We start from the raw sequence: 22,865 nt of genomic DNA, 5'->3' as shown, positions 1-22,865 counted from the left end.
TAGATTGTTTTATAAATGCTATTCTCTATGGCTAAAATTCACCTCTCTCTCGGATACTCCTCGCTTACTTCTCAGGAGACGGTGATGGGTCATTTCTTCTGGCGGCATCTCTAGGGACTACAGCCCGAACTCTGGCGTCACTTAAACCCCGCGCAAGCAGCGTTCAGTTTCTCCCGCGCGCGCCTCCCCCCCGCTTCGCTCCTCCCATCTCTCCTTCTACCCACCGCCCGCCACCGCCTGCCTCGGCGGAGGCGCTGGCGTTCCGCGCGCCGCCTCACTGCGCCTGCGCGGCGTGTGGACGCCTCACGCTCCCGGAAGTGGGAGGCGTCCGCACGAGTTTGTGTGGTTGCCGCCGCGGGAACGGGAGCCTGCTAATTTTTCAGCGGAGAAAGGCGAGGCTTTCGGGCTTGGCCGAGTGAGAGAGTGAGTGGTGGGCTCCAGCAGCTCTCTTCTTACGTGACACGCAGCATGGAGGATGAACAGAGTCACCAGCCCGGCGGCGAGGCCGTGGCTCCCGCGCGGCGCGGGTCGGCGTGCGGGGAGGAGGCGCAGCGCCCGAATCCTGAGGTGAGAATCCGCCCGCGCGCCCTTGTCTTCGAGGGTTTCCCTCAGGAACCTCAGCCCGTGCACCCTGGGGCCCCAGCCCTGGCCGCCTTCCCTGGCCCCAATTCCGGGAGCCTTTACTCGGGGGTGGTTGTCAGTAAGCCGCTTCTGGTCCCAGTTACTGTCTGGAAGGGAGTCAACAGTCCAGACGAGAAGTATGCGAACCGCGGTTTTATTAGCTCTTCGTGGGAACTCTGCTCTAAGCATTCTGGGCGCACGGTTACTGTTGTCATTCTGTGTAGCCCTAATCAGTAGCGGGTAGTTGATGTGTTTAGAAATACCACCACAGCTCTAGCTGTGTCACTTCTTAAGACCTTTAAGCCCAGCTCCCAGCCTTGGCAAAAGGTGATTGTGCCTGTTAGCTGGAGCTTCGTCTCTGGTTTTCGCCCATTTACTCCTACCTCATATAAACGTACTGTATGACCGATACCCTTAATGAGTTTGGTAGCTCACCGATAGATCCTAGTTACAGTGGCAGAGTTGTAAAAACCGTCTTAAAACTTCTTTATTCATCTTCTTTGATACATATAATTATTGTTGACTGGCGCTGCAGAGTGTGAACGATCTAATACCCGAATTGGTCATTTTCTATTAATAACATACAAATGCGGAGCACCTCAGAGTGTGGGTACTTGTAGGAGGCTTCCTAGCTCTTGCTTTTTCCGTCTACAGCCCATTCCCCCCATAGCAGGTAGAATGAGCTTTTAGTAACATGAATCTGACCGGTTTCTCCCCTCCCGAGTCTTCAGTTTGCTGCCCACAGGACCTGGCTCCTTTCTCCATTGTTAACTGCACCTCGTACAACTCTTCCCTTTTGCTCTCAGGGCCCAGCATCCTCGGTTTTATGGCGGATGATCTTTCTTGTTAAGGGTCTTTGTGTGCTTCCTTTGCTGTGCATGCTCTCCCCCTGGGTCTTTTGCATAGTTATCTGCTTCGCCTTATGATATTACTTTCAAAGAGGCCTCCATGTCCCTTCTGTCTAAAGAACCGCTCTTGTACCCCACCATCCCTCTTCAGTTTGAGATACTGTCAAATAGCATCATCAAGTGAGTCGGTTTAAAATAATTTTAAAAACTTTATTTTTAATGAGAGAAGTGTGATTGAATACACTTCATTAGATTTGGAAGTCTTAAAACTTTGAGATATAGTGACTTAAGACCTGGGTTTATGTTCCTAGTTGATGTTAGTGACTATCGTATTTGTTAAAAACCTGTCGTTGGATACTTTTACTAAGTAATGATACAGTCCTTTTTTTTTTCAGGCTCAAGTAAGCAAAATATTTTGTTGGATTTCAGCTAAGTAAATTTTCATTATCCTTGATGTCAACAAAATTGTTTTTGTAAACTAATAGGTGTTGTATTTTTATATTTTTAACCAAGTAGGTTCAAATTTCATCAGAACTCTTCTTTTGGAAGGATTGTAACCAAGTTTAATTCTGCTTCTAAGTTTGTTTGTTTGTTTTTTATGTGTAGATGCAAAGTCTTTTTTTTTTAAATAGGTAATGAGCAGGTTTTCTTTTTTTTTTTTTTTTGGCAATAAAATAATGGAAACACTTCCAAAACATCTATTTTCCAAATGTTCTTGCCACAGGAGAGGTTTCTCTTGATAAGCAGTTACATGCTAAGTTATTGTTAAAACATATTTTCTTTCATCTTGAAACAAATAGGGTTTATTTAAAAAAAAAACAACTTTTAAGGATCAAGCTATTAATCCCTTTCTCATCACAGAAAATGGCAGCAATTTTGGAATACCATTTTGTAAAAGGAAATATGTAACTCATTTGTAAGTTCAATAGCACTTTTAAGTACTTTACCAGAAGATAGTCAGCCTCCATTTGGTATAAAAGATTTTCATGGTCAATTCCATATTGTAAAGATTCTCTCATTTGGGATAATATTAACCGTGCAACCATTTACTGGGACGTGTGAAAATTGCAAAATGTCACAGTATCATGAAGGTGAATATTCTCCCTTGTACTGTGGAGTCTGTCCCTACTTTCCTCATTGTATGGCCGGTACTTTGTGACATGTGACAGATGGACACAGACATTGGGGAGGGCACCATTATCAATCCATGTATTACTTAGTAAACTAATTTTGTGTTTTTGTAGATTAATAATACATACAGGGTTTTAAATATTTTCCTTCTGCTCCTTAGTGAGTTGTCTTAGTGGATTTTCTATGGAAACCATTAGTGTAGACCACAGTTTGTGAGGACTGGACCTTGACCATGTCCTAAACTTCACTGAAGGAAGAGGGCTAGGATTGGACCCAGGAGAGGAAGCAGAACTTTCTTTATAGAAATCATGATTTGTAGCATATCTAGAAGAGGCCTAAGTGTTACTTGTGGGTAATATTTGTAGCTACAGTTCTAGTTAAGAATTAAGCAAGTGAGTCAGAGAGAGGATTTAGCCAAGGAGAAAGTTTGCTTAAATTAAGTGAGACATTTGTTTTGGTAGACAAACTCTTACTCATTGTTGACCTAATTTTAACCCAATTGAAGATGAAGTTTAAAATTCACTGTAAGTGTAAAGACAAAGGATAAATCAGGAATCCTGATTAAATGCTAATGATAAAGTAACCAGGCATTGTAAATTTAATAAGGTATTGAAAGCTAATTATTTTCTTATCTTAGTCAAATATCCGTGTAATAAAGCTTTTAAAACATTGGTCAACAAGGAACTTCAATATAATTATTCTTCAAGGGACTTGCCTGGTGGCGCAGTGTTTAAGAATCCACCTGCCAATGCAGGGGACGCGGGTTCAAGCCCTGGTCCGGGAAGATCCCACATGCCACGGAGCAGCCAAGCCCGTGCGCCACAACTACTGAGCCTCCACTCTAGAGCCCACGAGCCACAACTGCTGAGCCTGCGTGCTGCAACTATGGAAGCTCTTGTGCCTAGAGCCCGTGCTCTGTAACAAGGGAAGCCACCGCAGTGAGAAGCCCACGCACGACAACGAAGAGTAGCCCCTGCTCGCTGCAACTAGAGAAAGCCCACACGCAGCAATGAAGAGCCAATGCAGCCAAAAAAATAAATAAATAAAATTATTTAAAATATTATTCTTCAATTTATGGACAGTTCATACATTGGAATTCCTGTCCTCTTTCCTCAGAGGAGATGGGAGAGAGTAATTCTTAAGTATTCTAGCACAGTATCTGCAGAATGTGTGTTGCATTAAATTGAGAGCTAAGAGTGAGAAATAGTCCCTGAACCATTAGAATCAGTTCCAACTCAGGGACTGTGTCCTATCCATGGTTATCCCTCCTTAATCTGTCATTAAAGTTCACATGGGGACAATGTGGTAAGCTATAACTAAGTTAACAAGCTTTAGTATGGATTGCTAGTAAATTCCAAAGTATTTTTGAAAATTCTGAAACATACCTAATATTTGTAACATTGCACGTGGAAAATAACTTGTAAATGAATCTTTGGAACTTAACATATTAGTAATTTGGGACTACCTGTGGTGTGATTAGAATTGGATTATGTCTTAACATGGATTTTCATTTAAGAAAGGAGAAAAGGTTTATAGTATAGTAACTATAGTTCTCCTGAAAAACTGATATATGTGTAACTTTTGGAAATTGCTTGTTTTGGAACTGAATTTATTTCCTTCTTTGCCTTGGGTACTAGCAAGTTTTGAATCAGATTTCTGGTCCCTTTAATTTTTATATTGGCCAATTTCTGTTAACTTTGTGAAACGAAGTCAGGTTAAAAAATTCTCAGGAAGGCACTGATGTATACATGCGTAATGTTGTAAAAGTTTACTTAAAAATTGGTTCATTTGTAAATTTTAGAATACTGCTTGTGAAAAGGTCTGACCTACAGTCTGTGATGGTAATTAGTAAAGTTACCATTTATTAATAGCCATGGTGGGTATGGTGTCAGGAACCTAATATACTTGATCTCATTTAATCCTTATAATAATCTCTCCCAAATACTATTTATTATTACCAATACCAAATACCATTTGAGACAGTTATTATTATACCTTATTTTATAGATAAGGAAACTGAAGATCAGAGTAATAAGTAATTACCCAAGGTTATGCTACTATTAAACAGTCAGTTGGCTCTGTACTGAGGTTGCTCTGACTCCCAAAACCAGTGCTCTTTTTACTTAGCTTCATTTCCTGTAAGGAACCTCGTGACTGAGAAGAGAGCAGGGTAAATTGTATTGGAAATACATCCTCCTTCCTAAGCACTTTTTATTGAACATATAGCACAAAGAGCCCTTAGGAGTTTGAATCTTTAAGATGTTTGTACTAATTATAAACTTTATATATATATGTATGTATTTTTTGTGTGTGTGGTAGAAAAAGCAGCGATGGAGACTTGATGGCCAAGAAACAAAAGGATCTAAGTTCATTACCTCCAGTGCAAGTGATTTCAGTGACCCAGTTTACAAAGAGATTGCTATTACGAATGGTTGCATTAATAGAATGAGTAAGGAAGAGCTCAGAGCCAAACTTTCAGAATTCAAGCTTGAAACCAGGTAATTAAAAATAACTTTTTAAAATTATAAAAGTAGTACATGTTCATCTAGAAAATCTTGAAAACACTGAAAAATATCTGTAATCCTATTATAAAGAGATAACCATTACTAACAATTCAAATAACAGCGGTAATTTACATTCTTACCCATGAATCCTTGTGTGACTCTGATTATTTCTGTCAGTCTTTTAGACAATAGAGTAGTATTGCTGAGTTAAAGTTGATGAATATTTTGATCATCTACCAGAAGTGTCTAGGAGTATCTATCATTTTATACTGAGTATGTTTAAAAAAATTTTTTTAGTTGATCATTTGGTTGATAGATAATTATAACTTATTAATGAGATTGAGTATTTTTCCTTTTTCTTGTTCATTTGTATTATTTTTATAAAGAAGATTTCTTTGAAACCAGGTAATTAAAAAAAAACAACTTTCACCTACTAGGAAGTATTTTTTCTTCTGTTTTAGTTTCTAAAAATACGCAGTATGATAGTAAGCTGTATATTGTAACTGTATATTGAATGAGAAAATAATGCAGCTTAGCCAACTCAAGAGTGTGTATGTGTGCATGTGTGTGTATCTTCAATGAGATGTATACATACTTAAGTTTTAATAACTTTTTGTGAAACAAATCACTTTATTTTGACTTGGGGCATGGGGCAGGAATGACCTTTGGGATCCAGAAAAACATGTAGCTTCTTGATACACAAGAGAATTGCCAGGCATCTAGAAAAAAATAACTACAGGTAATAGAGGAAAACTTATTGTTTTGAGGCCACCCTGAATCCTTATTCTCTCATAAGCAGTATTCCTCCTCTTTGCTTTAAAGTAGAGCTTCACTGCTTTTCAAAAGAGTACACATGTATTTTTTCCCCCTTCTCGATTGTCTACTCCATAATTTGTGAAGAAGATTTTTACCTCCTTTCCCCCTGACTCTTTCTATTCTGGGAATACAACGTGTAGCCTACTTAAGGTTTTCTGGGCAAAATGTATGTTCTTCCCAGGTGTGAAGATCAGTTGCTCACTCCTGACTTATATGGGAGCTAGAGAGATCAAATATATGTTTATACGTTTAGTCAACAAACACTGAATTGTAAGCACTTTACTAGGTAATAATGTTATAAAGGTAAAACAGATCTACTCCCTGTTTTGGAAATCTCAGCCTTTTAGGAAAATACACAAACCAATAATCACAATACAGAGTGACCAGAGCTGTATTGAAGGTCTGGCCAAGTACAGCATGAGAATGCGGAAGAGTCTGTCTCAGGGATTCAGAAGTGACATTTGAATTGACTTAAAACAGAAAAGGGGGGGAGGGAGGGTATTTGGGGCGAAAAGAAATCAAAACTCCTAATTTCTGTTTGTATATTTTCTGCTACATGATCTTGCTTTCTCTTTGTACAACCAAAGCTATGGAACAGGAAAGCATGCCCCATTTTCAGGACGTGGCCTGTATTGTGTTTTGTCTGCAGTGTGCGGTGTACTGTGGGGAGGGGGAGCATCTGAAGAAGATGATGAAATGATAGGTCGTAGCCTAGTGGTGAAGGAACTCTGTGCTAAAGTCTGCGTTTTACCTCGTAAGCAGAAGGGAGCCACTGAAGTATTTCAGCAGGAAGATGGTGCTAGTGCTTAGCTCTCGAGCAAGGTGAAGAATGAAGAGGAGGGCTGTGATAGGGGAGATGTTTGCCAGAGTCCAGGAAGCTACTGGGAGCCCCACCTGAGAGAATTCAGGAGAACCAGATTCTGTATGTTTCTCTGAGTTGGAATTGGCAGAAATGGTGATTGTTTGGATGTGGAGGGGCAAGGGGCAAGATGTTAAAGATGAAGTTTTCTCTCTGGAGTAACTGGTTGGTTATGTGTTTATGTTGCCATTAGGTTTGCAGACAGCCTTTTAGTAAATAACGTTTCACCTTTAGTAAACTATAGTTTCTTTAAAAAAAGAAAGAAAAATTAAGACAAAGTAATCCAAAGCTGTCACATGATGCAGAGGTCACGCACAATACCTTAATATGAAAGGAGTTGAGGGTTTCCTTCCTAGGTTTTGGCAGTTTGGAAAATCTCAAGCAAATAAACATATTAACACATTTTGTCTTAAAACAACTTGCTGGTTAATTATCAGGATTTTTCATGGATAAGATTCCTTTTTAGTGGTAGTTTAGAGAGGAGAACAAAAGGTTAGAAACATTTTTTCTAACGGTCACTAATTGGTGACGGGGCCAAAATGCCTTCCTCGTCACTTCCCATTAGTTACAGTTTTTAGATCCTCTTATTTTTACTACCATTTTGTATTTGCAAGCCCTTACAGGACTCAACCAAGTAACAGTGAAGGAAGTCTAAGGAATGGTTGCAACTTTTGATTTTTTGAAGTAATATATACTGTTGGACGAACGAATGTGACCGCCTTTACCCACCATTGTCATAAATTTAGAACAACTTTGCCCCACCTCCCTTTTGTGGAACGTATATTTAAAAAATACCTGTAAAACAGAAGTCTCCTGAATCCAGTTCTACCCATGGTAAATTAAGAAATCTAATTGCAATTAAGAATCTACTGACTATGACAATGTTCTTCTGGACATGGTTTATTCTAGGGTCTCCTAAATTAGTTTTCCTAGTTAAATAGCTAAGAGACATTCAACTTTATATACTGCTAGGCTCATAATGCTTTCAAATTCATGTGGATTTTTTTAGTTGTCTAACTTACAAAAGCCAAAAGAAAGGAAAGAGAGAGCATACTATGTTCAATTTTCCTGAATTTTCATTCTCTGAAATTTGTGTTTGGTCAGCAGAATAATTCAGTATTAATTTCGGTTTTTGTATCATGTATGTCATCTTATTATATAAGGCAACAGGGCTGTGTAGGTAGTGTATGCCGACAAAGGTTATGGTTTGAAAGACCAATATATATTTTATATATTGTACTACAAAAATGAAAAGTTACGTGTGGATTAAAATATTGATGCTGTATTAAATGTTCTGTTTTAATTCTTTGCTAAATTAGCTTTGCTTTCTTTACATTTATTTTGGCTAACATTTGCTAAATTATGCTGGGATAATGCTGTCAGTGTTCAACCCAGTGCCAGCAGGTAAGAGTTCAGATTCTTGCCTGTAAAATTCACCTAAACGTTAATTTTATTCTTATTTTCCTTAGAGGTGTAAAGGATGTACTAAAGAAGAGACTGAAAAACTATTATAAGAAGCAGAAGCTGATGTTGAAAGAGGGCAATTGTGCTGACAGTTACTACGACTACATTTGTGTTATTGACTTCGAAGCCACTTGTGAAGAGGGTAACCCACCTGAGTTCATACATGAAATAATTGAATTTCCTGTTGTTTTACTGAATACTCATACCTTAGAAATAGTAAGTGAATTGTTTTAATTTTATTTTTAGCAGCAGCTATTCTGGGGTTGGCTACTAAGTTCCCATTTGCTGTTTCAGCTAGAATTAGAATTCTAAAGAGGGGGTGTTTGCTCTTGCTGCATACTTGATAGATGGGCTATAATAAAATAATTTCAGGGCTTCCCTGGTGGCTCAGTTGTTGAGAGTCTGCCTGCCGATGCAGGGGACATGGGTTCGTGCCCCGGTCCGGGAAGATCCCACATGCCGTGGAGTGGCTGGGCCCGTGAGCCATGGCCGCTGAGCCTGTGCGTCCGGAGCCTGTGCTCCACAACGGGAGAGGCCACAACAGTGAGAGGCCCACATACAGCAAAAAAAAAAAAAAAAAAAAAAAAAAAAAAAAAAAAAAAAAAAAATTTCAGAGTCTGCTCCTCTCCTTTTCCAGTAGCTAAAACAAATAAACAAACAAAAAAAACTGATGCCTGGTCCTCATCCCAGAGATTCTGATTTAGTTGTTCCATGGGGCCCCTGGCATTAGCATTTTTTTTTAAAGCTTCTCAGTTGGTATCAGTCAGGGTTGAGAAACTACTGTGGTAGACTAATGTATACTCTGATCTATAAAAATGATAAGGTATAGAAATTACCTTTCAACTTAAAGCTAGTTAGCTTTCTGGTGAAAAGTTTATGGGGGGAGCAACTCTTGTAACCTTGGCTTCTAAGCCATATAACATATTTGCTTTAGAGACTCATCGTCAGTGCGTTGTTAGTTTAGGAACTCAGCAAGATCCCTCCAAATTAATACTGTTTGCCTTGTAAATCCTGAACAAGGATTGTAACAGCTCATCTACCCAGAAGTACCACGTCTGTGGTATCCCCAGTTGCCACCGACACACTGGGAGTAAGCATAAAAAGTCTCGGTGCATTAAAATGCATACAGTTTTTTCTTTCTGTTGTTTGAAGCCTCTTTTAGTTATAGTCTTAATCAGCCCATTTATATAATTTCCTTGTCCAAAGCAGATTAAAGGTCAGTAAATTAAAAGAAAAAAATGACAGCTATGAAGGCAAATCATCTTGCATAACTCACTAGATCTTACTTCCTCTCTCTCCCTCAAGGACATGGCTCTAGCCGTTCTCCTCCCTCATTTAGACATGAATGATTCATTGCTTTCTACTGTATCGTTCCCATCCCATACAAACCTGTTATTTTTCACACCATAAAAAGCCTTCACTTGATCCCACTCCCTGCCAGCTACCCCGTGTCTTTGTTCCTCTACAGCAGGTTTTTGTAAAAGTTATATACACTTCTGTCTGTTTCCTCCCATTCTCTGTCAAACCCATACCACTTGTAGGTTTAATTTATGTATTCCAGCCCATCACTCCACTAAAATCACTCCTCAGTGTCATCTTTGACCTTTACCTAAGTCCTGGTGGAATTGACCGCTGTCTCCTTCAAGTGACTGCCAGAACCCCTCATTCTCCTGCATTTTCGCCAGCCTCACTGGGTTCCCCTTCACAGTTTCCTTCGCTGGTTGCTCCTTCTCTTCCCAACTTCCTAATACAGGATGTTGACGGTTCAATCCCAGGTCCTCTTCTCTATATAGATCCTCTCCCTTAACGATCTCATCTATCATCTTATTCCATACCTTTTAGAAACTACATGCTGATGTTTTCCAAATATATATCTCCAATCTCGTCGTCTGTCCAAATCCAGACTGTTACTTACCATCTCTACTTGGACATGTAAACAGACATCTTAACGTGTCCCAAATTTACCCGCAACCTGTTTTATCTTCAGCCTCCCTAGCTTGAGGGCTAGCAACTCTGTCTTTCTAATTGCTCAGTCCAGAAACCTTGGAGTCATCCTTAACTCCTGTTTCTCTCTCATCACACATCCAGGCCAACAGAGACTTGTTTGCTCTGCCTTCAAAATATATCCAGAACCCAGCCACTTAACCACACTGCTGTGACTGTAGTCTGAGTCCCACTGATTTCTTGTCTGGATTTGCTGCTTTTGTTCATCATTTAACCAGTCTCTGTTTCTATCCTTATTCCCTGCAGCCAATTCTCAACCTAGTGACCAGAGTGATCCTTATAAAATATAAGTCAGAGCATTTCACTCCTCTGCTCATGACTCTTTTATGGCTCCCCATTTAACTCAGAGTAAAAGTCATTCCTTATATGATCTGGCTTCTTGTTACCTGATTGCACCATATTGACCTGCTTGCTGTTTCTCAGAAATTCCAGGCATGCTCCACCCCCTCACCTCCCAGAGCTTTAGCTCAAATTCCTTTCCTGCAGAGATCTTGCTGCTAATTCCCTTCCTCCCTCCTGTCCTCCCTTCCTTCCTTCCTTCCTTCCTTCCTTCCTTCCTTCCTTCCTTCCTTCCTTTCGGGCATTCCTTAACTCTTGCCTTCTAAATAAAGTCTAACTGGTTCTCTGTGCAATAGTGTAGCTTGAATACCCCACAGACCCAATGTTTCTGTTCCCTCTTATCTACTCTACTTTTTAAGAACCCTCATCACCTTTTAACTTACTATGTAATTTATTTAAGTGATTATTAAATATTTGGTCAATGAATGCATAGTCCTGTGGCATCATTCTGTTGAAAGTATTAAATAGCAAATACAATTTTATTAATGTCATACTTAGTAGTACCTGCTTATAATGGCAAGGGAAGTTGCAGCATATATTTTTTAAAAGGTTTTCATTTAAAATTATGAAACAAAATACTGATATTTAAAAGGATAGACTTCATTTATCTATGAAATTCAGTTAAGTAGAATTTTTCCTTTTGCAATATGTCTGGTAAGTAAAGAACCTCTATAACTTTTGAAGTTGAAATGTTCTTTGCTGTTCTTTTACTCTTTTATAATTGTTAGTAACTATTGATAATTCATCTGCTTAATACACTAATGTATAAAAAGAATTTTATAAACATAATTTTTATTAATTTTTTAATCTACTATAAGTAATATTCTTTGTCTTTTTCTCCATAGCTACCTAGTATTAATAATTGCTGCCAATAAATCTTTAGGCTTTGAAATTGTCCTTAATTTTTAACAAGTGACTTAGTGTGATCTGGTTTAGGGAGGCAGCATTGGGCCAGAGGAAAAAATGCTTAGAGACCTGAGCCTGATGCTAACCATGCCATCCTTACTGAGTTCACAAAATTGTTGTGAGCATAAAATACGAAGGCAATCATGAAAGCTTCTTGAAGAGGTTAAACATTGCTAAAATAATTAGTAAGGGCTTCCCTGGTGGCGCAGTGGTTGAGAGTCCGCCTGCCGATGCAGGGGACACGGATTCGTGCCCCGGTCCAGGAGGATCCCACATGCTGCGGAGCAGCTGGGCCCGTGAGCCATGGCCGCTGAGCCTGTGCATCCGGAGCCTGTGCTCTGCAACGGGAGAGGCCACAACAGTGAGAGGCCCGCGTACCACAAAAAAAAAAAAAAAAAAAAAAATTAGTAGTATTATTGCCCTTTAAATTACTACATATCATATAGTTAAATTTTGATTATTCAGAATTCAGTTTAGTGGAATCTTAATATAAAAATAAGGACTAGTCAGGAGTAAATGGGAGAGCAGGAATCTGAACTAATTTAGTTGTAACTGCAGACTGGCATTTCTTCAGCATACTATGTTATTTAAAAAGCTATTAATATCTTGGAACTAGAGGTTGCATTAATAAGCTTTACAGTTTCAAAATATTATAAACAAAATCATTGACATTTTGCTCCTCTGGTTAAACTTTGGTTTGAAGACTTGCTTTCAGGTACTTGTTCTATCTTAAACTTTTTTAAACTATGAAGCATAATTTTTTAATTAAAAAATTAGAGTACTTTGGGAATAGCACATTATCCTTAAATTGTTAAAACTCTAGACAGGTCTGTGCCTTGAGCCATCTATAAGATTACAACCTTATGTGGCTGACATAGTCACGTTATGTATCATGTATCTTAGGTCATAGAAGATACTTTAACTTGCTGTCCTTCCCTTGTAGGAAGATACATTTCAGCAGTATGTGAGACCAGAGATTAACACACAACTTTCTGACTTCTGCATCAATCTAACTGGAATTACTCAGGTTATAATTCTGTGTTCCTTTTTCTAGAGTTTGAAAGAAGTTTTGAAATTAGGGATTTATTTCATAGTTTAAAAAAATTATTGTTGTAAATAATTAAATGTGATACTTTCCTTGCTTGGTAAAGATCTTTTGTATTGTAATATTTAAAAAATAGAAAAGCACATTTTACACCTGCTAAGATTTTTTTTCAACCTTTCCTTTTAAGGAGTTGTAATCATTTCATTTGTATGGAGCATTAGTGAAGGAAATGTTAGTTACCATATTGAACTTGGAGATGAAGTTTTAAAATGTATCTGTTACAACCTGATTTTATATATAGCTTAATTTTTTTTAGGCCTCTGATTTTTGGTTGTATTCTAATGTGGTAGGCCCTTTGTTCATTTATTTAGTTCCTTTATTCATTCATTCAACAAATATTTGAGGGCCTGCTATAATATTCAGTATTGGCCAAGCTACGATGCATACAAAGATGGTCAAGGCAGTCTCTCTCCTCAGCTCACTTAACAGTCTGTAAGTCAGGGGGACAGACAGAAAAAAACACTGGTCACAGTATGGTTAGGAAGACTGACAGTGTTTCATTAGGGTGTCATGGGCATCTGTAGAAAGACCTCCCTCTGACAGAGGGAAGGGAGGGCTGTCCTGGGCAGTATGCAAGTTGGTGAACTTGGGCTGAGTCAACGATAGGTAAATAGGTGGAAAAGAATGACTGGGCAGGCATTTCAGGTGTGAAGGGCAAAACTGTAAGTGGTTCGGGATGGTTCAGGTGTATTATGGGCTAGTGAGAAACTGGTCGCACATAAAGCTAAAGTGATAGAGGCGAGCTAGATCATGAAGGGTCTTGTGTGTCTTTTTGTCTGGAAGACCTTGGGGAGTGTTTGGAGGATTTTAAGTATGCGAGTGATGTGATGGGTCATTCAGATGGGTAGTATATTCTGGAACGATGTGAGCTTCGAGATAGGGAAACCAGTGTAGAGGGCTGTGGTTTTCAGCTGAGGAGAGATTTCCCTTTTCTCCCCTCTGGAGAAGCAGTAAGCCACTAGGTTGAGGCCTGAAAAAAGAGAACCCCTGAGGATGATCTTAAATCTTAATCTGGGGAGGATTATATACTTCAGTTGAAAGCAGTCCCTAATACTTGGCTATAAACAATTTTTAATTGTCTTAAAAATGGAATTTTAGGTGAATCTTAGCCTAGGAAACCATGAAGAGTTTAAAAGATCATAGTTAAGACTTTCTCCTACTGTTTCTTTCCCTCCAGTGTTTGTTTCTGGGAAGGACTACATGTAACTACCCAGATTTTTATATATTTTACTTTCATATCCTCAGGATCAGGTAGACAAAGCTGATACCTTCCCTCAGGTACTGAAAAAAGTCATTGACTGGATGAAATTGAAGGAATTAGGAACAAAGTATAAATATTCCATATTAACAGATGGGTAAGTATTTAGGAAATATATCTTTTTTAATCTTTTAATCTTTTTAAGATTAAAGATGTCCTAACTCATCCAACTTTTAGAATAACCACAAAAACTATTATTTACTAAAGGAGTCCCCACAACAGACAGTAGTTTTCCTTTTACATTCTTATTCCTGGTTAAATTTTAAGTCCTAGACGTCAGAGAGAGGAGGGAAAGCAGAGATAACAGTCTGATCCAGTGCTAGAAGATTAAATATTAATGTATAAAACTTAAATGACTTTACTGAAACGCTGTTTTTATCAGGACACTTCCTTGCTCAAGAAAGTCCAGGCTCTTCAGTCTGGCTTTCAAGGCTCTGTTGTCTAATCCCACCCTGCCCGTGTAGCCTAACCCTCCTGCCGTTCCAGTCAGGCTGGCCCATGAACCACACGGTTTATCCTTCCTCTCTGTACCCACACAGCTTTCCTCTCTGCTGGAAGGTTCTCTTCCTTGACTTTTCTTTATTATTACCCAGAGCCTACCTCATATTTTATTTTGGACACTACAACTCACGTTGACCTTTTTCTTGAAGCCTTACAGCCTCTGATATGTACCATTCATGTTGGCATCTGACTAAATATTCTGATATCTAAACTTTATGTGTGTAAGACTTAGGTTTGCAAGGAGATTAAAACTCCATTCAGAGCAAGGATTGTTGCTACTTGGTAGTCTTTCATATTGCTTACTATAGTGCTGAGCTCAAAATTATGCTCCAGAAGCATTAGTTAAATGAAAAGCCAAGTGGAGAGATGAGAGAGATTATAACAGGATTAACAGCATTGTGCTGAGGCACCTCCTATACCCTGTGCTATTAAGGTTGAAGAAGAAAGTCCTAATGAACTTCTGTTTCAAATTGTGGACAAAAGCTGAGGTGTCACTTAAGTGAAGGGTTTAGAGGCCCTCAGGTGCAGTAGGAGAAGAGCGTTGAATTTAGGCCCATCATAATTGTGCTTAAAAATGGAAGTTTGGGAAAATGTTGATGGGCCTCTTTAGAAATCTGTTCCTGATTTTCAACATGAATGAGCAGTGTTCGTGCTAAAGTCTCAGGTGTTTCTGTCATAACATGGTGTGTGCAATTCTGTAAAAAACCTCACATTCTGGGACAGATCATTCAAAATCTGTGCAATTTTGTAACCAGAGGACTCACAAAAACAATAATTGATACCCCCAGAAATAACTTGGACAGCCCAGGCAAGCTTGCCGGGGTCTGTAGAAGGCACCTCAGAGGATGTTACAAAGGCACAGAAGCCAGAGGATTGTGGGGGCAGGTGCTTGTTTTTAATTTTCTTAAAAGTACTCCTGTTGCTGGCACAGCGGCCGAGTTGAGAGCTTTTTCTTTCCTGCTGAAGGTCATAATTTCTACTGCTGCAATTCTGACTCCCTTTGCCGAGGAAAAACCACATATGAGGCAACATAATTTCTACATGATACAGCCAGGATTCTCCTCCTTAACTACATAGGTGGATTCGAGTTGTAGAAACATATGTTGTGGCAGAGCAAATTGCATTCTAACTGCTTGATATCAGCTGCGTTTGTTTCTCTCAAGTATTTTGTTCATTTGTTTGTGTTTTTTGTTTTATTTCAAAGCATACCCTCAAGGAACTTCCTAATGTAATAAACTTGGCATTAAAAGTAAGCTGAGCAGTTATTTTAGAGTTGTAAAAAAAAAAAAAAACTCAACAAGATAGAGGCGTGCCTAGGTAATCAGAACCATAAAAATGGTCAAGATGAGCCCAATAAGAATTAGTCTGTCAAAAAAAATTTTAATATATCCAACTTCCACTTTGCTTTTTAAAGTTTGTTTTTGACTTATTATTTTGGAGGAAGAGAAGTTAATTTTCTAAGCTTGGTGTTGTGTGTGAATATAAGAAAGGTGATGTGTAAATAAAAACAAATAGAATGACTTAAAATCCTCATTTTTAAGAATGGTATAGCATTTATTTAATCCAGATTTTTTTCCTCTTTTGCTTTAAGTTCATGGGATATGAGTAAGTTCCTGAACATTCAGTGCCAGCTAAGCAGGCTCAAATACCCACCTTTTGCCAAAAAGTGGATCAATATTCGAAAGTCATATGGAAACTTTTACAAGGTAAGATTTCTATATTGATTATACTGCTCTTGATAAATTTATTATATTTTGCATGTACATAAAGTTATGATTTACTAGGTGCTTTTCACAGAAAAAGGTCATATAATTAGTTGTTATTCTTCAGATTCCAAATAGTTATGTTCATCTGAGTTTAGAAAAATAAGGTATATTCCTCACTCAACCTGTTACTTAAATAGGGTAACTATATATGTATGATCTTCAGTAACAGAGGTTTGAAACTGTAGGGGTATTCAGTATATGGATTGTTTGTGGAACAGATGCTCCCCACTGATTTTTCATTTTAATTTTATCAAAGTTAATACGTGTGTGTAGTGTAAATTTTTAAAAATAATATTGCAAGTCTCATAAGAAATGGCAGTCTTCCACCATGGCCCTCACCAGTACTGGTTCCTATTCTCCCAAACACTTTTAACTTTTTAAAGTTGTTTCTTCTTATATTAACCTTCCTGTTTCCAGATTATATATTTATGCTATTTCTTGAATTTTCAGTCTGAGGTATCTATTGAGTTCCTGCAATGCAAAGTGAAGATTCAGCACCATTAAACAGCTACCATTCCTGCCTGTCCTTCCCCTCCCTGCATCTTTCTTAGTTATGTTAGCTTTATAATCAAATCATTATTCGGTGTTTACATTTCTAATGATTATGGAGAGTGTTCACTTTTCCCCAGATTTAATAATTGATTTCTTTAGTTATTTTCTTATGCTGTTACTCTCCATTCAAACTGAAAATCACTTTTCAGTACTCAAAATGCTCAGGTGGTGTGTCAGTTTTTCTTTTTTCTTTTTCTTTTTTTTCCCTTTTTTACCTTGGAGACTAGGTTTCTGGAACCTTTAATCCTGTTCTAATCTGAACCTGTTCTTCAGGCTTCTTCAAAAATCATCCTAGAAGATTTCCTTTGCTTCTCTATCCCATGTTAGATCTTGGGTCATCTTTTTCCCTTTACAACCACATTTTGGTAAAGCACATCCTTTCCTGAGAAAAGGTGCTTTTCTCTCAAAACATTTTTTGTTTGTTTTTTTGTTTTAGCATTTTAAAATTGAGAACTATGTGTACAGAAAAGTGGATTTTGACAGATTGTTTTTAGAGTGAAATCCCTTGTAAATTCCACCCACTTAACCCTCTTCCTTCCTCCCAGAGCTCCTGTAATCCATACTTTCATGGAGATAATTTTCTTGTTTTTCCTTACAGCTTTATTTTTTTAATTATTATTTTTATACATCTTTATTGGAGTATAATTGCTTCACAATGCTGTGTTAGTTTCTGTTGTACAACAAAGTCAAGCAGCCATATGCATACATATGTCCCCATATCCCCTCCCTCTTGAGCCTCCCTCCCACCCTTCCTTATAGCTTTAATATTTATATGTTGATCCTTATAGCATATGGTTTAGTTTTGCCTGTTTTTGAAAATGATATAATTAGCATCATACTGGCTGTATTGTTTATTTTGCTTTTTTCCTCAACATTATATTTGAGATTCATCCTTCTTGTGTATATAGCTGAAGTTCATTTATTTTACTCCTGTGTAGAATTCCATTGTGTTGGTTTATCTACTTTGGGTGGTTTTTGGTTTGGGGCTTTTTATGAACAGTGGTGCTATAAACATTCCTGTGCATATCTTCTGGTGCCTTGCTTGCTCATTTCTCCAGAGTATAAGCCTAGGAGTTGAGTTGCTGTGTTATAGAATACGTACCACATTGAGATTACTTGATAATGCAAAAATTGTTTTCCAAAGTGGTTGTACCAGTTGGCACTCTCAACAAGAAGAGTGTGTGATTTACTATTGCTCCACGTCTTTGCCAGCATCTGGTATTGCCAGTCATTTAAAATGTTTGTAAGTGTGGTGGATGTGTGATGACATCTCATTGAGGTTCTGTTTTGCATTTGCCTAATTACTCATGCAACTGAGCTACTTCTCCTATGTTATTAGTCATTTGGATTTCTTTCCTTTGATGATATTTGGTAAATATTTTTTCCTTTTTTGTGGATTTTTCACTAATCTTGTGATTTCTTAAAAAAAGTTGGTTATGAAAAATTACAAACATATATCAAAAGTAGACAGATACAGTGAACTCTCATGACTCAAGTTTCAACAGTTAGTAACTCATGACCAACATTGTTTCATCTATAACCCTACCCACTTTACCTTTTCCTTATTATTTTGAAGATCTTAAACATTATTTCATTTGCTTTTTAAACATTTCATTACGTAACCCCCAAAAGATGACTCTTTTAGAAAACATAACCATCACACCATTATCACACCTAAAAAAATTAACAGTAATTCCTTAATGTTATCAAATCATCATAAATATCATAAATATTTTGTTTTCTTTTACCATTTGTGTGTTGAATGAGGATCAGAATAAAGTTCACACATTTGCAGTTGGGTGACGTGTCTCGTAAGTTTAAATTTTTTTTATTATTTTTTAAAATAAATTTTATTATTTTTGGATGCGTTGGGTCTTCACTGCTATGCGCGGGATTTCTCTAGTTGCGGTGAGTGAGGGCTACTCTTTGTTGCGGTGCGCAGGCTTCTCATTGCAGTGGCCTCTCGTTGTGGGGCACGGGCTCTAGGCACGTGGGCTTCAGTAGTTGTGGTGCGTGGGCTTCAGTAATTGTGGCTCGCGGGCTCTAGAGCCCAGGCTCAGTGGTTGTGGCGCATGGGCTTAGTTGCTCCGCCACATGTGGGAACCTCCCGGACCAGGGCTCGAGCTTGTGTTCCCTGCACTGGCAGGCAGATTCTTAACCACTGCGCCACCAGGGAAGCCCCAAGTTTTTAAATTTATAAATTCCTTTCCCGCCTCCTTTTTTCCCTTTAGCAGTTTTTTTCACCCCCCAAAGAACCTAAGCCATTTGTCCTGTAGAGTTTCCCATAGTCTGGATTTTGCTTGTTGTATCCTGTGATATAGTTTCAAATGTGCCTCTGTCCTCTGAATTTCATATAAATTTGTAGGGGCTGATCAGCTTTAGGTTCTTTTCATGCTACAACTCCCAGGTGGTAATGCGTTCGTATGTAAGGGGTCTTTCTCCAACCTTTAACTTAGAGGAATAATTTACTTATTCTAAGAATAATTATTAACAATTACTAAAACCATAAGAGAATTTTTAGGTCTGCGTAAAAACATCTACAGCTCATAGTACATTAGAGTGATCAGAAAGTTGTAGATACGTTAAGGCAGAATTGCCAGTGCTTTTTTGAGTAGAGAATTACATTTTTCTGTGGATCTGTTTATATTGGTTTATATTGGTCAGTTTCTTAGGCTGCTCTTTTCTGGGTGGTTTCCCCCCTTTGTACTAGATACCAATTATAATGCTGATTATTAGTGTAAGTTGAGGAAACTTACATTTTCCTTTTAAAAAATTTTCTTCTCCTCTTCCCATTTGTATATTATATGCTTTGGAGAAATGTCTATTCAAGTTCTTTAAATCAGGTTGTTTGCTTTTTTTGTTGTTTTAGGAATTCTTTGTATATTCTAGATGGTAATCCCTTTTCATGTATGTGATTTGCAAATATTTTCTTCCATTCTGTGGGCGGCCTTTTAACTCTGTTGATAGTGTCCTTTGATATATAAAAGTTATAAATTTTGTCAGTCAAGTAAAATAATACATTACAGAAAAATACCATGCCAAAAAATTAGTTTGGGTTAAATTTAGATGTTCAGAACAATGCATTTCCTTCCATAAATGATTTGTTAAGTTATAAAACTGCAAACTTTTTAGATGTTTTAAGGATTCCATCTGTTTATATATATTTTTTATCTAAAACTCTAAGATCATTTTTTTAAAGCTCTGAAGATTTATTTATTTGCTTCATTTGACCCGAGAGTATTTGCCCTTTGCCTAACTTTATTTAGCTATTACTGTTCATTTTCAGCTTATTTTTCCACTTCACAATGACTTATAGAATACTAAAGAATTATTTACTGAGCTGTTTATTTTTCAGGTTCCTAGAAGCCAAACCAAGCTGACAATAATGCTTGAAAAACTCGGAATGGATTACGATGGGCGGCCTCACAGTGGTCTCGATGACTCTAAGAACATTGCCCGAATAGCAGTTAGAATGCTGCAGGATGGGTGTGAACTCCGGGTTAATGAGAAGATGCATGCAGGGCAGCTAATGAGTGTGTCCTCTTCACTACCAATAGAGGGCACTCCAGTGCCACAAATGCCGCATTCCAGAAAATAACAGCATTTTTGTGCTTTTGCCCGTGGATCATTCACTCTAACTGGAGCTGCTACAAAGAGGTAGCAGATGAATACTTATTGAATTTGTCCTGCAGTGCAAAATTTAAGCACCTTAAACATTTAAAATCTTATTACAGTTATAGATATATGCATATGTATGTGAACAGATTCTGTGGGGAGGGCATATTGAATTCTTTGTTGAATTCTTTGTCACCAGCACTTTTGATATGAGCAGTATTTGTTACACAGTAACAGTTCCTGCTTAGAACTGAATTTTATAATTTAAGGTGTCCAAGATGTGTTCCTTTTGGTTTTAAAATACAGAGGTTTATTGGCTCTCCCTTTGAATGTCATACCTTATTGATGTTAAAATATATAATGTGTTTCTACATTAACACATCATTAGATCAGATCATTTCTTAAAATGCAGAAAAGATTGGAAAGGTGGGCCTTATCTAGCCTTTGGGTTTTAAGAATGTCAGTGTCCTTTTGTTTTTTGAAATGTATATGTGAAGGTCAGTTGTGAGTGGTGAATTTCATAAAGTACTTGGTACACATATCTGCCTTTGTTTTTTTTTTAATTTATAATTGGAAGATTCATGATAGATTATAGGGTCTGATTAAAAATTCAATTACTGATGAGGTTAATGGAAATTCAAAAGAAAATACCATTTAAAGGAATATAAGGGCTACAGCTTGAACTTTATAATACATAGATAAATCATTGGGGTTTTTTGGATTTGGTTTTTTGGTTCCCCTCCCCCTTGTGACATATATCTATCTGCCTTGTTTCTTAAATCTAAGAGACCATGCTTTGAATTAGATTTAAAATTAAAGGTCACCACTTAATTTTGCATTTGTATTCAACATTATGAGTGAGGTTAGTAAAGTCGAATAATGCTGTCTACCATATCTTACATTTCTGTTACTAAAAACTGATTTTACATAGTGACCACTAAATGTTGAATAGTTAATTCTTAACTAATTCTAAAAACAAAAATGTGTTTATGGAGTTGAGAAAGTAAAACTCTCCTTATCTAGAAGCTAAAAATACATGTTTTCAGAATTGGATTTCCCCCTATAGCTTTCCTAGAACAATTTCATTAACATTGTTTGCTTCTTTTCGTTTACTTCATAATAGTAATTGTGATGCTACTTTATTTTAATGATTTATACATTATAATCAAATGAATTTTATAGAGGTCTTCCAACCCTGGTGCATAGGAGAAAAGTAGGCATTTTTCTTGGTATGAGAATTCTCCACACAGTACTGTAGCTTTTTTTTTTTTTTTTTTTTTTTGCGGTACGCGGGCCTCTCACTGCTGTGGCCTCTCCCGTTGCGGAGCACAGGCTCTGGACGCGCAGGCTTAGCGGCCATGGCTCACAGGCCCAGCCGCTCCGCGGCATGTGGGATCTTCCCGGACCAGGGCACGAACCCGTGTCCCCTGCATCGGCAGGCGGACTCTGAACCACTGCGCCACCAGGGAAGCCCAGTGCTGTAGCTTTTTAACTTAAAAGAATGAATTTCTGCCTTTGAGCAGTAGTTATAGAATCAGCATAATAAAAAAATAAGTGGATAGCAGAAGGCACAAGGGTGGACAAAATACACATTATAGTAAAACAAGGACATCTAGATGTTTTAGGTTTAAACAGAAAACTCTTGGGGTGAAACGGATATATGCTAAGATTTTTGTGAATCCCAAATGGCACCATACAATATACCATAAAGTATTACTGGACGTTTTAAAGCATTTCCTTCACATCCTTACAGAGGTACTGTGCCAGGGCCAAGTAGCAGAAAATAGGAAATCACTAGTGAGGTGTGGATGCTGGGCAGTCCACTCACACTCCCTAGGTGACTTTCCCACATAGCCACCTCGCCGTAGAATTCGAATTCATGCCACAGCAAAGCTGGAATCCTCTCTCACCAGCTTCCAGGGTTGCTCACAAGAGCTAAAAACTGCAAGTGGGAAATCTGACTATGACAAGGAACTACTACATTGCCCTCCTCCTTTATTTTTAAGTCAAGCTGCTAATCTTTTTGCCTGTTTTTCTTTTTGCCAGGTACCCAAGTACCAACAAGCTCATTTTATATTTCTTTTTAAGACCTTCAACATTATAAGCTCTCAATATCCTTTTGGCTCAACCAAATATTTTATTTGGTGATGCTTTACTGTCCTGATTCATTTTTTAAACTTTACTGAGGAATAATCGACCAATATAATGTATATGTTTAAGTATAAATGTAGTGATTTGATGCACATTGTGGAATGGTACCAAGATCAGTTGACACACACATAACCTCATATAGTTAGCTTTTTTTGTTTTTGATGGTGAGAATGCTTGAGGTCTACTCTCAGCAATTTTCAGGTATACAGTACGGTACTATTAACCATAGTCATAATGCTGTATGTTACATCCTCAGAAAGTATTCTTTGTATAACTGAAAATGTGTATCCTTTGACCTATGTTGCCCCATTCTGCCGTCCCCAGCCCTTGGCAACCATCATTCTATTCTCTGTTTCTATGAAATTGGTGCTTTTTTTTTTTTCTTTTTCTAGATTCCACCTATAAGTGATACCATACAGTGTTTG

At 37.9% G+C, this 22,865-nt stretch overlaps 1 protein-coding gene across 1 annotated transcript; it reads left to right on the top strand.

Moving 5' to 3' along the window:
- The first annotated feature begins 317 nt into the window (after positions 1–317).
- ERI1 (exoribonuclease 1) lies at positions 318–20,798 on the top strand. The gene is made up of 7 exons (XM_081221172.1): positions 318–567; positions 4,920–5,098; positions 8,249–8,459; positions 12,436–12,519; positions 13,843–13,952; positions 15,948–16,062; positions 20,030–20,798. The coding sequence occupies exons 1-7, from the start codon at positions 469–471 to the stop codon at positions 20,270–20,272; spliced, it is 1,041 nt and encodes a 346-aa protein (XP_081077298.1). The 5' UTR covers positions 318–468; the 3' UTR covers positions 20,273–20,798.
- Positions 20,799–22,865: the final 2,067 nt, after the last annotated feature.

This window comes from Mesoplodon bidens (assembly GCF_964165515.1).
Source record: "Mesoplodon bidens genome assembly, chromosome: 20".
NCBI lineage: Eukaryota > Metazoa > Chordata > Mammalia > Artiodactyla > Ziphiidae > Mesoplodon > Mesoplodon bidens.
Note: the sequence above shows the minus strand (reverse complement) of the source record. Positions and strands in the feature narration are given on the sequence as shown.

Bases quoted from the DNA above. Each gene is read 5' to 3' on its own strand.
- ERI1 (XM_081221172.1), top strand. From the start codon at position 469: ATGGAGGATGAACAGAGTCACCAGCCCGGCGGCGAGGCCGTGGCTCCC. The intron at 5,099-8,248 runs GTAATTAAAAAT...TATTTTCCTTAG, and splicing joins GAATTCAAGCTTGAAACCAG to AGGTGTAAAGGATGTACTAA. The intron at 8,460-12,435 runs GTAAGTGAATTG...CTTCCCTTGTAG, and splicing joins ATACTCATACCTTAGAAATA to GAAGATACATTTCAGCAGTA.